Source organism: Phoca vitulina, unplaced genomic scaffold, assembly GCF_004348235.1.
Source record: "Phoca vitulina isolate PV1807 unplaced genomic scaffold, GSC_HSeal_1.0 scaffold16, whole genome shotgun sequence".
NCBI lineage: Eukaryota > Metazoa > Chordata > Mammalia > Carnivora > Phocidae > Phoca > Phoca vitulina.
In genome coordinates, this window is record NW_022589719.1 from 26,579,659 (window position 1) to 26,591,787 (window position 12,129).

Below are 12,129 nucleotides of genomic sequence, written 5' to 3' on the forward strand. Positions count from 1 at the left end.
GGGCTCATTAATATGGAAATTTGGCTAGGAAGATAAATGCCCATGTAAAGACTTTTTTTTTTTGCTATCAAGATTTTATTTAAATTCAAGTTAGGTAACATATAGTGTAGTATTAGTCTCGGGTAGAATTTAGTGATCCATCACTTGCATACAACACCTAGTGCTCATCACAACAAGTGCCCTCCTTAATGCCCATCACCTGTTTACCCCATCCCCTCACCAACATCCCCTCCAGCAACCCTCAGTTTGTTCCCTATACTTAAGAGGCTCTTATGGCTTGCATTTTTACTAAAAACAAGAACAGACAAAGAATCAATAATAAATCTACATTCAAGGAACTTTGGAAGTATTTTTATAAACTTTAATTTTTTTAAATATAAAACATATTGCTTTTTCATATGCAAAAAGATAAAGTAAAAGTAATTCTTAAAAACCAGACATATGGGGTGCCTGGGTGGCTCAGTCGACTGAGCATATCTGCCTTTGGCTCAGGTCGTGATCCCAGGGTTCTGGGGTCGAGCCGCATCAAGCCCAGCAGGGACCTCAGCATCAGGCTCCCGGCTCAGTGGGGAGCCTGCTCCTCCCTCTCCCTCTGCATCAGGCTCCCGGCTCAGTGGGGAGCCTGCTCCTCCCTCTCCCTCTGCATCAGGCTCCCGGCTCAGTGGGGAGCCTGCTCCCTCCCTCTCCCTCTGCTGCTCCCCTGCCTGTGCTCTCTCACTCTCTCTCTCTGTCAAATAAATAAAAAAACTTAAAAAAAACAAAACACAGACATATATATATATATTTTTTCCATTAAGTCAACTATTTATGTATGTTAAGAATGTGTTCTCAGACACCAAAATAATTGTTTTAAATTCTACTATAACAACAGACCTATCTCATGTATGTCTTAACTAATTTTTCCTTCTGTGGTGTGTGTGTGGATTTCATGAGTTTCTCATGAATTATCTATGTGTGTGCCTGGGCTTAAACATACTGTGAGTATACATGTTCATGTGGGAGTGTGGATGAACATGTTTATTAAGAAGAATTTTTAAGATAAGAACATATTTATGGGTGATTCCTCTTAACCTATTATTCTTAGGTATATATTTTTAAAGATATGTAAACTTTGTAAACAAAGATGTGTGAACTTTGTAAACTTAATCAATATCTGGGAAAATTACTATAAGAAATAAGAAATTTGTGGGCTGGACAGGTAAATATTTTCTCTAGATAGATCTGAGGTGGATGAAAGTGACTTATTGTAGATTTTTTGTAATTAAAATATGAATCCTGTAGAAGACTTTGCCTTCTCCACAGCCTTTTCAAAGGCACTCTTGACCTCTTTGTTCCTCAGGCTGTAGACCACTGGGTTCAGCATGGGGATGACCATGGTGTAGAACATGGATGCCACTTTGTCCATGTCCATGGAATGGCTGGAGCTGGGCTGTAAGTACATGAAGGTGCCCGTCCCATAGAAGATGGACACTAGTGAGGTGGGAGGCACAGGTGGAAAAGGCCTTCTGGTGTCCCTGAGATGAGCGCATCCTATTATATATAATAGTGATAAATATAAACAGGTAGGAGATCAAGATGACCAAGACAGAAAAGAGAACATTGAAGCCCACTACCAAAAAAATAACCATCTCACTGATGTAGATGTCTGAACATGAGAGAGCCAGAAGAGGAGGAGCATCACAGAAGAAGTGATCAACCACAACGAGAGCCTGAAAATGTTCCCAGTGTGGATGGAGGCATTCAGGAAACTGCAGACGTAGCAGCCCATGGCCAGACGAGCACACACACCTGTCGTCATGGTGGTGGTGTAATGCAGGGGTTTGCACACTGCTGCAAAACGGTCATAAGCCATTGAGGCCAAGAGGAAGCTTTCTACAGTGATAAAGGCTACTAGGAAAAAGAACTGGGTGACACAAACATTGTAGGAGATGACCTTGTCTCCTATAAGTAATCCAGCCATGACCTTGGGAGTGACAACTGTAGAGTAACCAAAGTCCACCAGAGACAGATTACTGAAGAAAAAGTACATGGGAGTGTGGAGATGGGAGTCCAAGAGAATCAGTGCCATCATGCCCAGGTTCCCAACCACAGTGATGAGGTAAATGAGGGTGAACATGATAAAGAGGGGGATCTGCAGCTCGGGGGCATTGGTTAACCCCACAAGAATGAACTCAGTCACTTCTGTACTGTTCTCCAGGGGGGTCAGTTGGGAATTATGCAGCTGCCCTGAAGCAGTGAGAAAATCGAACCAGAATTATAAACAGAGTGGATTCCGCTGAAATCAGTCTGCATGTCCACTCTGTGTCTTACTTCGGTATTGCAAGAATTTGTTTTCAGGATGTTCTAGAACTAAAGCATGGTTGTGACAACAAAATGCAATCTTAAATCATTATAGAACATGCCAGAAAAAGCATTTGGAGATAATGCATCCCAATCTCTTAACTTCATAGAAGACCAAATTAAGGCAAAAAGAAGAAAAGAAAGGACTTAAGTAATGTCACCAGAGTTGTTGCTAATTGGAACAGCTCAGACTCCCAAGTCAAACCTTACAAAACAACCACAAATTACTCTTTGTATTAAACTAGAATCGCTTAGTAAAATTAATGTGAAAGTGAGTTAATTTTGCTTCAACTGACCTTTTTTTTGTCTTGTCCATTGTGTCAAGAACAGTGTTATATGTTAGTAAAAGATAGTTGAATAAAGCATGTCCTTAGCCTAAAATATATCTTTGAGCAAACACATGAAGGAAGTAGGGGAGTGAGTCTATATTTGGGGAAAGAGCATTTCAGGCAGAGGCAACAACAAATACATGGTACTAGGGTTTGAACATGCCGAGATTGTTCTAGGGACGGCAACAAAACCAATAAGGCTACAGTGGGAAGGAAAGTTTAGGTGAGAGAGGTGGGGAGGGGAGCCATACACTACATTAAATTATGAAGCTTTTATTTTGAGTGAGATTGGAAAACAATAAAAGGATTTAGACCAAAAGGGGACATAATCTGACTTCTTTTTTAAAAAAGTCACTCTTGTAGATCTGTTGGTAATTGAATTTAACATAATAAGGATGGAAGGTGCTGGAAAAATTAGGATGCCACTGTAATATTCTAGGTAAATGATGGTGAGTGCCTGAACCAAGATGGTAGTGCGAGAGATAATGAGAAATCCATCCACTTTGGGATATATTTCCAAAGTAGAGCTGACCAAATTTCCTGATATATTGAAAAAGGGACATGAGAGAAAGAGAGCGGTCCACATTGACTCCAAGTTTTGTGTAGTGATACAAAAAATAGTGTAAAAGAAGCAGGTGTTTGGGGAAAGGGGGAAAGAAATCATTTAATCAAGTCCAAGATACCTTTTGGCCATCCAAGTAGAGCATTGTGTAAATAATTGGTATGCAATCCAGAGTTGAGGAGAGGTCTGGCTGCCTCAGATTATATTAATTTGAACTATGCTGGCAATTTTTAATGGTTCGACACGCGTATATTAAATGCACACCATCAAAGAAAAGAGTACATACAGACAGACAAAAATCAGAGTATTCTAATGTTTACAAGGTCGAAAGGATGATGAGATTCAGTGGGTAAGGGGAATGTGGGAGAGAAAACTACTGCCCCAGGACACTGGACTCAGTCAGACCAAGTAGGCAAAGAGAATTTCAGAGGAGAGTTTAAATATGTATCGGGTCATATTGATGAATGACTATAAATGCCAGAAGGCCCAGTGGAATGATTTCAGGAGTTGAGCAGGAGTGGGAGCCAAGGTCAGTGAAGGGGATATGCAGAGATGTACATACATTATTTTGTAGCAGTTGAGGGCTTAGATGACAATCCTCAGCTTTGCGATGAGTGACATAGAGCTAAATATAATAATGAGATTAGTCCTATGGGTCTCAAGGTAGGGTAGGGGTTGGGAAGGCAATTCGGGCAGTTGAGAGTCATGACAGACAGAGTTCACTGCTGTTACGAGTGGTATAGGAGGGCCACTTACACAGAGCAGGGTGATGAGGATACCCTCTTGGTTCCTTAAAAAAATCTGCTCATTTGATAGCATAGATACAGATTTCCCAAATTCTGGAAAAACAACAGTGTGCTAGGAATCACTTCAAAACTTTTTACCAACTTTCTTTTCCACATCTGAAATCTTAGGTTTTAATCCAACATCTTCCTGGAGGAAAAAGAAAGTTATAACTCATTTTAATCTTTTGGAAAGAAATTAAGAACTACAATGGTTCTTCGAGGCATTTGTTGACCTGTTACCACTCTTTGTTCCACAGATGGAAACTTCTGATGGAATGGACCTCCATATAGGTGGTGCTCAGTACAAATTAAAAAATGCAATCTTCCTGACAAAATGTCCTCAGCCTCTGATACGAAATCTCATGTATTCTTCAAAGAATAACACAAGTTCCAAAGCTTCCCTGAAGTCTTCCTCAGCTCCTACCTCTTTAGACATAACTATGTCATTATAATCAATCGAATTCATCACTTCGTTACTCTAAGAAAAAAATTTTTTTAAAGATTTTATTTGTTTATTTGACAGAGAGAGAGAGAGAGCACAAGTAGGCAAGCGGCAGGCAGAGGGAGAGGGAGAAGCAGGCTCTCCGCTGAGCAGGGGGCCGGACGTGGGGCTCGATCCCAGGACCCCAGGATCATGACCTGAGCTGAAGGCAGCTGCTTAACCGACTGAGCCACCCAGGCGCCCCACTCTAAAAAAAATTTATCATAATTTATCATTTTGTATAAGTGGAAGTCATGATTAATAATGACTTTAGCTGTTATAGGTATGAATTATTGAGCATTTGCTCTGTGCCCATAACCAACTTAGAGGCTGTGCTACTTTACCTCATTTAATCCTCATGTATTGTGTGAGATTATCCCCACTTCACAGGTATGGAAGCTGAAGGTTTCTGACATTTAGTTACTTGCTTGTGGCTGAAGAAAGTAGCAGAGCAGGGATTTGAAGACAAGTCATTCTGAATTGAAGTTTAAGCTCCTTACATGATGAAACACTCTTGATTTTTTACCATTTAAACTAAACTGGGCACAAAGTAACGCATTTGGTTGACTGGCTGATGACTGATTAAGTGACTAAATCTATCATCGGAAGTCAATGGGGAGAATTAAAAAGCACAAACTTGGGAATCAGATATGCCTACCAGTTTGTGTGAACTTTGTGCAAATAACCTACCTTTCTGGATCTTAGCTGAATAATAAGAAATGGATCTACAAATATTTGCAACCAACTTCAACCCCTCAAAAACTCCTCACAGTTAAAAAGGAACATGACTTCTTAGTAACACCAACCAATAAGCCACATAAAGTGCTGGATGTTGTTCATTCCTTCATTCCCTGTATAAGAACAAATAAGTCTGTATGGTGTACCAGGGTGTACGCCTAATTTCCAGGCTTACAGTGATGAACAAGACTCATTCCCTGACCTCAGGATACCTAGTGCTCTGAGACACCATAAATAAACTGATGAATACTATGTACTGTTCTCATTCTCCATCCCAAGAGAGAGCGTTGTTTTCTCATTTGCTCAGAACTCTGTGATGGTGGCTGATCATTTACACTACAGTCATTAGGCAGTCCATGTAATAGTTAATAAATTGAGTGCCCAACCCAGATAAGTCTTTAGTGGCAGAATTAGAATTTGAGATTAAATTTACTCATTTCTATAATATGTCTTGTGTGACTTTACACATCTCCATTTTGGTGGATTTTATAGCTGATTACTAACCCTAATTTTTCCCTCATTATTATTCTCCATTCATTCTCTCTCTCTTCTTAGATATCATATGAACTGCCAGAATATAATAACATTTTATATTTGATCCTCTTAACAACTCTGAAATTAGTCAAAATAACAAATATTATCATATTCCCTCAAAGAGAAAACAGATCGAAATACTTTAAATAACATGATAAATATATATGTTCTAATAGGACCTCTACAGTGTTGAGACATATAATCCCTGATTGTGTAAAACAGATACAAGAAATATTCAAAACCTTCAACCCAATCTTTCAATAAATCAAAGGAGAAATCACTTCCTTGATGCATTTTCCTAATTACCTCTATCTAGGCAAATTTATGCAGACAGTAGATTTGATCTAGTAGATTTATAAATTTACCTTATTCCCTGAATAATACAACGTGCAAGTCCAGCGCCTTCATATGTGAGTGGATCTCAAATCAGAAACTCAGGCTGTGAAAGAAAGTGAACACCTTATTGCAATGTTCTTCTTTAATGTTTGGCCAAAATGTTTAAAGTTGTCTGGAGGGAGGAAGAAACTGAAGAAAACAAAAGTGCTATTGGCCTTGGAATCAACTAATAAGAATTCTAGTTCTGGATCTGCTGCTCACGCTTCTTAGATATCACTTAACCTCTTTGAGCTTTGACATCTTCATTTATAAAATGAGAATAATAAGAAGTTAGCCCCAATGCCATCTTCCCTGAAAACTTCTGCTGTGATAAGAAAATGAGAAAATCTCTAAAATGCCTTACACTTGTAAGGGGTGATTGTCATAATCACAGCCAACATCATTATTATTTGGGATTGTTTTCCCTAGACCTTGTTGCATGCTCTTAGTAAGATCAGTTTGGGGGAAGGTCATTATTGCTACTAGACAACCATTAACAAATCACATGAATGAATGAATGAATGGCCAAATTGAGTCTGGTTCTTGGGCTGCTACCTCTAAAATGAAGCCAAATGGAGTCATGTGGGAACTTGAAAAGTTAAGTAGTGAGAACCAGGAAGGAGTTATATAATCATGGAATTCTCAGGGAACAAAAACCCTATGAGGGCTACAGAACACTTTCTCACCTAACTAGGGAAGAAGTGATTAAAGTGTCTATGGGGATCCAGCTCTGCTTGTTGAGGGAGGTCATCAGTAAATTCACATTATTTGTAGTAATTCTCTTCGATAATGTGGAAATCAAGCCATACCATGAACTCCAGGGCTGCAATTTGTGTAGATATTGAAGGATGGAGATAATGGGTTCTGTCATTAAACAAGAAAACAGACCTCTGGAATTTACTCACCTTAAATGTTTGTACCACTGAGAAGAAATATCATTTTATTCAACTGTTTATTGATCCCAAATGTGTTTCAGCCATAATGATGAGCCATGGGAATACAGACCCATGCAGAATAAACATCATTCTTGCATTCGTGGTGATTAAGTCTAATGGAGAAGACAGACACTAGTGAGTGAACACTCTAAGAGATATATAACTACATATAGAATGAAATGCCACATATATGTAATTATGTGTAGAATAAGCATGTAATTATAAATACTATTTACTTCATGGGAAGGAACATGATGGAATCAAGGAGAGTTTTGATATCAATGCACTATTTTGGTCCTATTTCTGGGAGTTTACCATATCTATCTATCTATCTATATATGTGTGTGTGTATACATCTATAGAGAGATTATATATATATATGTATAGAGAGAGACTCTATATATACAAATGTATACATATATACACAGAAATATATAAACATACACTTATAAATTAATATGTATATTGTTTATATATAACCTTATGTGTATATAAAGTTCATGAAATGTATATGTTACATGAACATTTTATGTATCTCTGACTTAAACTTTTAATAGATTTTATTTTTTTAGAGCAGTTTTAGGTTCACAACAATATGGAGAATAAGGTACAGAGATTTCCCATAAACCCCCTGCCTCACACATGCACAGCCTCCCCCATCATCAACGTCCCTCACCAGAGTAGTACATTTGTTACAAACAAACCTACATTGACACATCATCATCACCCAAAGTCCATAGTTTACATTAGGATTCACTCTTGGTGTTGTAAATTCAGTGGGTTTAGATAAATGTATAATGCTATGTATCCATCATTATAATATCATACAGTGTATTTTCATTGCCTTAAAATTCTTCTGTGCTCCATCTACTCATCCCTCCCTCCACCCAACTCCTGGAAAACACAGTAGTCTCCATAGTTTTGTCTTTTCCGGAAGATCACACAGCTGGAATCAGACAGTATGTAGCTTTTTCCAATTGGCTTCTTTCACTTAGTGAAATACATTCCTTGATGTATTTTCATGGCTTGCTAGATTTAAGGATGGAAACCAGGAAGGAAGTTCCACACTCATGGAACCCCCCAAGGGACAACACCCCAACGAGAGCAACAAAAACTTACCTTACACAACCAGCAATTAAATACCTTAAATTTACAAAAGGCAACATGTCAAATTTATTAAATAATAAACATTTTAAAAATAAAATGTTTATGGGGAATCCAGCTCTGCCTGTTAAGGGAGATTATGAATATATTCACATTACTTATACTAATTCCCTTTGATAATGCAAAAATCATTACCTCTAGGGCACCAATTGGACATAAATATGAGGGATAAGGACATGGACTCTGCCATTAAACAAGCCAAATGGATCCAAGGAATTATTGTTTCATCTAATTCACCTTAAATATTTGCAGCATTGTGTAACAGATTACTGAGTTAGTGAAAACAACACTGGAAGTGGAGCCAAATGATCTCGTTTTAAGACAGTTCCACTGCTTGCTATCTGAATAATTAAAAAACTTACAACCTCAAATTGCTTTGTTTTATTTATTTTTTAACGATACGATGATAACATTTCTTTTTCCAAATGAGGTAAAATGCCAGCAATTATAAACATTGTTAATGTTCTAGTTCTTCAGCTTGATTCATGAGTGTTATTTTATTATGCTTCATAAATTAATATACATTACATATATTCCTTTTCAGGTATTAACTATTTGATCATACAAAACACTTGTTTTCTAATTTAAAAAAAGCGACTACATGGCTTCTGCTATACCTTAAGTTATGCTAAGTAAGCTTCAACTGTCCCTAAGCCTACCTTTTTTTTTTTTTTTGAAGATTTTATTTATTTATTTGACAGAGAGAGACACAGTGAGAGAGGGAACAGAAGCAGGGGGAGTGGGAGAGGGAGAAGCAGGCCTCCCGCCGAGCAGGGAGCCCGATGCGGGGCTCAATCCCAGGACCCTGAGATCATGACCTGAGCCGAAGGCAGCCGCTTAACGACTGAGCCACCCAGGCGCCCCCATCCCTAAGGCTACCTTAAGAAGATGCAATCCCAATCCCTTTCCACCAGTTTTTTCTCCTCCAGTCAGAGCACCAAAACAATCAACATCCTTATGAGGTGAGATTGGATAATGATTTAGCAAGAAATACAGATTATGGCTCCCTCTTTGTGCTGAGTCCAGAATTACCTTTTATTATTATTATTATTGTTTAGGTATAATTGACATCTAACATTATACTACTTTCAGGTGAACACCATAATGATTTAATATTTGTATACATTGCAAAATGATCACCACAAGAAGTCTAGTAAACATTCGTCCCCATACTTAGTTACAAAATTTTTTTTCTTGTGATGAAGACTTAGGATCTACTCTCTTAGTGACTTCTAAATATACAACAGAGTGTTATTAACTATAGTCACCATACTGTATGTTACATCCCCAGGACTTATGTGCTTTATAACTGGAAGTTTATACCTTCTGAATTATGTCATGTCAACTTTTTAGATACACATTTCTGGCCATGAGTGGATTACTTGGCACCACATGTCAAGCCACAAAAGTCCCAAATTCCAGATTTCATGCTTCAGATAGGAAAAAGAAGAATTCCTTCACCTCACTCAGCCTCACTTTCTATATCCTTTTAATGGAATTAGTAATACCCACCCTCGATGGTTTCCAGAGTGGCTTGGGGATGAAATAAGACAGAGGATGTGAAATGTTTAGTGAATCACTTAACCTGTATAAAAACTGACTCTTGTTATCAGAGAGTCCTATCCCAGGTTGTTCTGACTCATATCTCACATCAGTATCACTGTGATGGAAAAGGGCTCCAGCAGAGACCCAAAAGACCTTCTTAAAATAAAACAAGAAAACAGACAAACCTGGGCACCAGGTTTTCCCACTATAGTGAGCTTGAATAAAGCCAGATTGGGACGTAAGGGTCTAGTGACTGATGTCTTGAAGGGGATGACACTGTTGTGGAGCTTTCAGGGAACAAGTTCTCTTGTGAGTACATCTACAGCTCCATGCCTCATGGACTGAATATTTTAATTAAAATCTTGCCTATAGGGACCAAGATCAGAGAGAACTTGCGAAGGAAAGTCATGGGCGTGTGAGTGGCTATTTCTTCTCTAGTCTACATGTCTGTTCTCAAAAATAAAGAAAAAGAGGCTACCAACATTCTTGGCAGCAGATGATGTGGACATCAGAGCAGGAAAAGAAACACAGGCTGAAGGCATTCAACCAGTCGCAGAGACTACTGACGATGTTACTCCCATAAGTCAGGTGGGAGTTGTTTTTTTTTTTTTTTTTGATCTTTCCCATTGGCAGTAAATGTCCTTGTGTCTATTGTGCTCCTTGACTTCTGAACCACATCACCTGACTGGGACTAAAAGCTGGCAAGGGGCTGGTACTCCGCTTTATTCTCCTCAAACACTGATCCTTTTTTCCTCTTATGCATATGGTACAACTTCAAATAAAATTTTATTTCTTGGCCTTCTTACAGTTACATGTAGGCTGTGTGGTTTTCCAAGTGGTTCATTTCTAAGTAGTAAAGAGAGACCCAGCCTTCTTATACCTTGTGACTCCAAAGATTTCTGTGGATGAGAAGACAGAGTGTGGATAAAAATGCATGGGATATATATGCCATTAGCTGGGACCAATCCATACATCCTAGCATATTTGCAAGGGAATTTCTGTGCCTAGAAAGAAAAATTATATCACAAGCATGCACTTGTCTCAAGCATGTCTCTGCCACAATCCAAAAGTAAATATCAATTAGAACATTTTCAGTCTGATTGTAAGGGAGGCTGAAATATCACCCAAACAGGTGGTGAGAAGTACTCTAATCCAATCCCAATCAACTGCAAAGTCTTCTTCTCCTTCTCCTTCTTCTCCTTCTCCTCTTCTTCTGGTACTGTATTATAAACATCAAAGTTGCCAAGAGACTAAATCTAAATTGTTTTCATCTCACAAAGGAAATAATAATTATGTGATTTGATATAGGCTAACACTACAGTCATAATCATATTGCAATAAATAAATATATATCAAATCAGCATTTTGTACACCTTGAACTTACACAATGTTGTATGTCAAATTATCTCAATTTTTAAAACTATGAAAAAAGGAGATCTACAGCATATTGTATATTTAAAGCATACAGCTGCAATAAAACAAAATCATTTTCAAGAAAAGCATATATCTAAATATATTAGCATTAATGCCTTTACAGAAAAGATAATGGGGGAGGGGGGTTGGTTGAAATTAAGGAGGAAAGTGGTGAAATAATAAGATAGAGGGGCTTGCAAAGACCAATTAAGACAGATTGTGATGAACCAAAGGGGATGATTTACTCAAATTTATGAACCTACGTTCCCCACCCTCATATAAGAAGAGTCCTTTGTTGAACACTGCTTCAAACCCACAATCTCCTAGATTAGCTTCATCTCTGAATTGTCATTACACTGCCCAGTGTATAAAAGACAAGCAATCGATGGTGCTATTTACCATCACAAGTCGTGCAGTGCATACTTTTATACAACCATGTTTGACACTCAATACATGAGCACCCACACAATATAATTCTTTGAGTAAAAAGTACTTCTCTCTCAGAAAAACAGATGGAATGAATTGCAGAGTGTAGCTCAGATGACAGAAAAGGGAGAAAAAGCAACTTTTCCCCCTACAATGGAACTAAGTTAGTCCAGCATAAATCAGAGAGTAGACCTGAAAGAAATGTCTTAAGACAAGATCCACTCAGGCTGACAGCCACGATATTCCCATGAAGTTTATCCATGATGTCCAGAAGAAGAAAAAGCCAACAGCAAATTTTGGTGGAGTTTCTTCACCTCTCAGGCATTTTCTAAATTGAGGGTTTATTTCTACTATAAAAATATGTCAGCAGAAGCCACCACAAATACATATCTTGGAAGACATCTATAGATCAGGGCAGCGGGCCAGGGAAGGCTCCATAGCATTTCAACTGAGAACCAATATTGTCCAGTTGTCTGGAGGGGCATGTGACTGCACATATTAA

At 38.2% G+C, this 12,129-nt stretch overlaps 1 protein-coding gene across 1 annotated transcript; it reads right to left on the bottom strand.

The window, feature by feature from the left end:
• Positions 1-1,261: 1,261 nt before the first annotated feature.
• Positions 1,262-4,482, bottom strand: LOC116638677 (olfactory receptor 5B12-like). Its single transcript, XM_032414779.1, is given in 5 exon segments — positions 1,262-1,466; positions 1,468-1,702; positions 1,705-2,226; positions 4,116-4,164; positions 4,441-4,482. Coding segments are annotated over 5 exon segments (1,053 nt in total).
• Between the last annotated feature and the right edge of the window lie 7,647 nt (positions 4,483-12,129).